A 5,446-nucleotide genomic window follows, 5' to 3' on the forward strand; every position below is an offset into this window, starting at 1 on the left:
TTCCATATTTGCTTCCATTTTGGAACCCAAATCTGCTTTTTAGCTGGTTTCCAAATTTTTTTCCAACCTTATAATTTAAATTGAATAATCAATGTTAAGTACAACGTTTTAAACGTTTTAAAATAAAAAGAAATTTGATGCTTTTATCAAACCTTCTTTCCAAGTAACTTTTTTTTTCCAAAATCCCGGATCATGTTCATGTTCGTGATGATGGTGATGATGATGCTCATCTATGATGTCAATGTGAGCATCATTTCCAAAGTCAATTCGTTTTTGTAAAACATCTGCGCTATTCTGCTGTGTGGGAGAAGAATGCTGATCTAAAATCGCCTTACTTGAGACTAAGGCAATGACCGACAGTGTTTGAAGTACAATGCTCTACAATTAATAGTAAAATATACAAAAGGAATATTATAATAATATTTCATTTAATTAATACCATATTTAATAAACATAAATAAATTAAAATTTAAGAAGATTAAAGTTAAAGTTAAAAATGTTTGCTTAATCCTTTGCGAAGTTTAAATATCCTTTATCAAGATATACTTATAATTTTCTATATTTAGTTTCTCAGCTTACAAATGTTAGTTTTTTGTCTTTTATTAAAACAGATTTGATTAATAAATTTTTTATAGTACACATCAACTAATAATAGTATAATAATAGTATAATGTAAAAATTATATTCATTCAGAAACTTTTTTGAATATATGTGTATTTTAATGCAGACAGGTCTTTTAGATTTAAAGATAAATAAAATTTTGATTTCTTTTTTTTCTAGGTTTTCTATCCGATGGTCTTGATTTGAAGTGACATGTGTCGAACAGGATGGTAGTTCAATATTTCATGTGTTCAGTTTCAGGCTTGCCATTTTACAATATAGATTATTTCACAATTTGCAAGAAATATCGTGACAACGGTATTTCACATCGAATTCTTTGTAAATGAGGCTTATTTTTCACTCGATATATTTGTTGATAATCAAAATTTATACTTTAGAGGTAGTGAAAATCTATAAATAACTGTCAAATGTACTGTAAAGTTGACACCTATTTTATCAAAAATTACGAAAGTGTGACACAAACGGTCAATAGTGATCACTGTCAATTTTTTTGCTGTGACATTGAATACATCGATGTGGTAGAAATGTGGTTTAAAAGAGGGGTGCCATAAGGTACACAGAATTTCTCGTTTTGGCTTTTTTGCATGAAAAATTTCTCGATTTGTCATGTCGAACTTTTTTTGTGTATATACAAACAATCCTCAAAGTCTCAATGCTTTAAAAGCGAACATCTGCGAAGTTATGGTAAAGGTATTGTCGGTTATGTACCGACACATAATCTTTAAACAATATTTTCAACTTTGGAAATATAAAACAAATAATAGTTACTAGGGATCAGATTACTAGAGATATTTTTCTAATGCAATCAAACGAAACGTACATATCCCCACCAAGTACTTTAATTTTTTTTCCACAAAATATTTTTTAAAATATAGCTATATATTATATTATAAATATATAAAATGAAAATTTTTAAGTAAAATTAAGTGACAAATATAATTTGAAATCAATTTGTGTTATATTTCCGAAATTTAATTTAATGGAAATATCGTACGCACCCATTTTATATGAGGTATGGTACTGATTAATTTTTTAGTAAAATTTAATAGTAAACTTAAATCAGAAATAAATAATCAAGATTTTTAATGTATAATTTGAATGAATTAATTGTTTATATTATAAATAAAATTTAATCAATTACCTTTAAAACATAATTCATTTTACAAATTCTGAAATCGCAATGAATCCCTATCTTTTTTTATTCTAGTAACTTAAAAGAATTTCAGCAAAATTTAACGTGATGAGATTAAAATCCATTCCATATGTGAATGAATGACCCATAAACATGAATGACAGATTTTCAAAAGTTTCAAGCTATCATTTAATTGAGTTCATACGGAAATGTTTACAAGGAAAAAATATAGTGAAGGTAAGGAATATTAATATGGGGACCATTCATCAACAGTTATTTTTGACCTCTATCTCCACTCTGCGGTACAATAAATAAAAACGACTGGAAATATAATCATAGATCGTAAGTGACAATCGCTTAAGCATTGACGTAATTAGTATTACCTTACCTTACCTTACCTTAGTATTACCTTACAAACACTTTGTCAATATAAAATCTGCAGCTAGATATATTGGGCTAATTAATGGATATAATACAAAATATTGTTTGATATTAAAAAATCAATAGAAAAAATCCACAAATTATACGAGTTTAAATTAATCGAATATTCAGGATTGCTTATTAGTAAGGAGTAGAAATGCTTTGCTAATACAAATTTATTAATATGAAAGCTAAATATTACAAAATGGCTATATGACTATAAACAAATCTAAAATCTAGACAATACTTGGATTAGACATAGAAACTAAGAATTTTCAAATGACAGATCATGGTCCAAAACAACACAAGTTCAGAGACATTTCTTAATAAGAAATAGTGGTGAGTTGTTAAAGTTAATCAGAGCCAAAAATATTATTATCAAAAAATATTGATCAAAACTTAAAGGTTTAACATAGATTATGATTTAGATAAGATTAGATCAACCTTATGTAGAATTATTCTAGAGTATACATCAAAAGCGACAAAGACAAAGAATATTCGCGTATGTATTAAATAAATTTTATTGATAATAATGTGAGGGCTATTACATTGAGAAACAGAAGAAATATAGCAAAGAACAGAGAAGAAATTAGGAAAACACTAAACTATACCAAAACCCATACCGGGGCATATAGCTAACAACCCGGTATGGGATGTAAGAACAATTAGGTTGTTAGTAATTATTATTATTTCCATACTCCATTAGGAGCTTAAGGAGTCTAGAAAAGTTTTCCACTGATTTCTATTTTGTGCCATTGCACTTAACTCGTTAAACGATTTGCCCGTCTCCTGTTAAACTGTCCTTCTCCAGGTCATTGCTGATCTGCCTCTTCGCTTAGTTCTCTATGGGTTCCAAGTAAGTGCAGCATGCGCTATATCTTCATAAGGCTTACGCAGTGTATGTCCAATTCAACCATATTTCTTTCTTCTAATCTCGCTGTTTACGTTTGTTTGGTGCGTTATTCTTCATAATACTTCATTCAAAATCGTCCTAGACCACCATATTTGTAATATGTTGCGCAGGCATCGATTGATATATGATTGCAATCTTCTTTCGATCTCGGAGTTAGCAAGCAAGGTACCCGACCCATATCGGCATACCGATTTGACGCATCCGTTAAAAATTTTTACCTTGGTGTTGGTACGTATATTGTAGGCCCGCCATAGGTTACGCAACCTAGCAAATGATACTCGCGCTTTTTGAATGCGGCTATTAGCGTCTTTTTACGCACCTCCATCCACCGATAGAATGCTCCATAAGTAAGTAAAGCACTCGGTGTCTATGATGTTATGTCCATTGATTGTAACCGAGTTGAGTTTTCGGTTTTTATACGCATTGTGTTGTTAGTAATAACAGGACAGAAATGGTTAAATTAAATTTAACAAATATACAGTAGATCTCCCTATAAAACTAATTCACATAAATCGAAATCCCTCGGCCATAAAAATTAATGTCTATTTGGACTATGTTCCAAATAGTCTGCAATTTTAGAAATAGACGAAGAGCAAATTGACGTCATGGTTTTTGGCGTTTTTATTATTCATTAAATTGTTTAAATAACTTTCACCATTCCTCTCACAAGTGTCAACACCAATGTCATTACTAAACATTAATTAACGTTGAATACTCATCAATGTCGCTGGTGTGTCGCCTGTAAAGAGCTATGCTTTCATAAAGATTCTTTGCAAAAATGGTGAAAAGTGTAAACTTTTTCAACATTTATTGATATACACCACAAGGCGAGTTGAAAAACTTTATTTGAACTTTATTAACGTAATATTTATCAATATTAATACAATAAATACTGCATAGCATTGAAAGTACTTCTCTTTTTAATATGAATTCCCTTTCCAAATATATGCATATATAATATTAGAAACGTATCATTTTATTTTATTACTCATACATTCCATTTATTAGCACTAGCCCCATTCCCCGCATCAGCAATAAATCAAATATTTATTTAATAATTTAAGCTTATTTTGTGATTTTGATGGTCTATACATCTCTAAGCTAAAGTTTTTAAATAGGTCATTAGTAGTTTTGATGTGGGTGAGGTCATAGAGTGTAATTTTGCATTTCATTTTGTAAGATTGTGTAATATCCTTTTTTGGACATTTCTCTTTTGGTTGAAATTGTTACGAAATCACCAAATATGTTGAACTTTCCTAAAAAGTGCGATTGGCATTGAAAAGTTTTTTGAATATGAAATTATTTGTGCAAATCCCATTAAATCTATTTGAATACGTTGACCTTATATTTGTGGTAGGTTAGGAAATTAATTTGCAAACCAGCAGAGGAATGATTGTAGGCGAAAATTTGACATGGCTCAAAAATTGAAAAATTGAAAAATTGATCTTTTGCAACTTTTTACCTATGGTCTGGTCTAATGATACAATGAACTATGTTGTGTAGGTTATGCCATAAGTTTTCGTGATTGATATTTCAATAATGAGTTGCATATTTTGCTTAATTTGAAATAAATTCACCAAAAATAGAAGAAGAAATTTTATGGAATCAAATTAAATGTTGAATATTGAATTTGTTTTTTATATAGTTTAGTTGTATATTTTTTTATCGTTTTATTTGCAAACCAATTTAATTTTTCTATAATAATCATTTAATTCAAAACACGTAATAAAAATGTGTAATTTTTTAAGACTTAATATTTTAATGAACTATGGTGGCTAGCAAACATCACGGAATATTTATTAAACACCCAGATGACTGTCAAGTGTTTAGACTTTGATTTATGCGGCTTACTTATCAAGAAGCAGGTTTTTAGAATACGATTGGTAATGCAATTATTTGGTGCACAAATAAAATTTAATAATTATTAAAGAAATTAAATTCTTTTTTCACGTTCGTTTTGGCGAAAGAAACTAAATTTTTAATATAAATTAAAGTTTTCAATGGAGAGGTTTTTAACTAACAGAAGTAATATTGCAACAAAAAAAAATTATTTTATTATTTTCAATTAATGAAGTTTCGATATTGGAATTATTTCATATATTTAGTTATTAGTAAATAATTTTTTGACACTTCAATTACCTAGGGTAGAACAGGTACCCTCCCAAATTTAAAGCTCAGAGTCAGAGCTCAAGAGCCAATTGACCTAAAGCCAAGAACGGCTTGTATGTTCGAACTTTAAGAAAATAAAAAAAAAAATTAAATTAAATAACTATTATTTGAGAAAATATTATGCAGTATTAATTCAGTTTAACTTTTATTATATAAATATTGCCCATAATTTTAATCATTTGCAATAAAAT

General features: G+C 28.6%; 1 protein-coding gene across 1 annotated transcript in view; it reads right to left on the reverse strand.

Annotated features, from left to right (window-relative positions):
• Window positions 1–117: 117 nt before the first annotated feature.
• Window positions 118–5,446, reverse strand: part of LOC119675144 (uncharacterized protein DDB_G0288805-like) — a 19,255-nt gene continuing 13,926 nt past the window's right edge. The window contains exon 8 of the mRNA XM_038086333.1: window positions 118–376. Within this exon, the coding sequence (XP_037942261.1) occupies window positions 118–376 (259 nt within the window). The remainder of the gene's footprint in view (window positions 377–5,446) is intronic.

This window comes from Teleopsis dalmanni, chromosome 2 (genome assembly GCF_002237135.1).
Source record: "Teleopsis dalmanni isolate 2A chromosome 2, ASM223713v2, whole genome shotgun sequence".
NCBI lineage: Eukaryota > Metazoa > Arthropoda > Insecta > Diptera > Diopsidae > Teleopsis > Teleopsis dalmanni.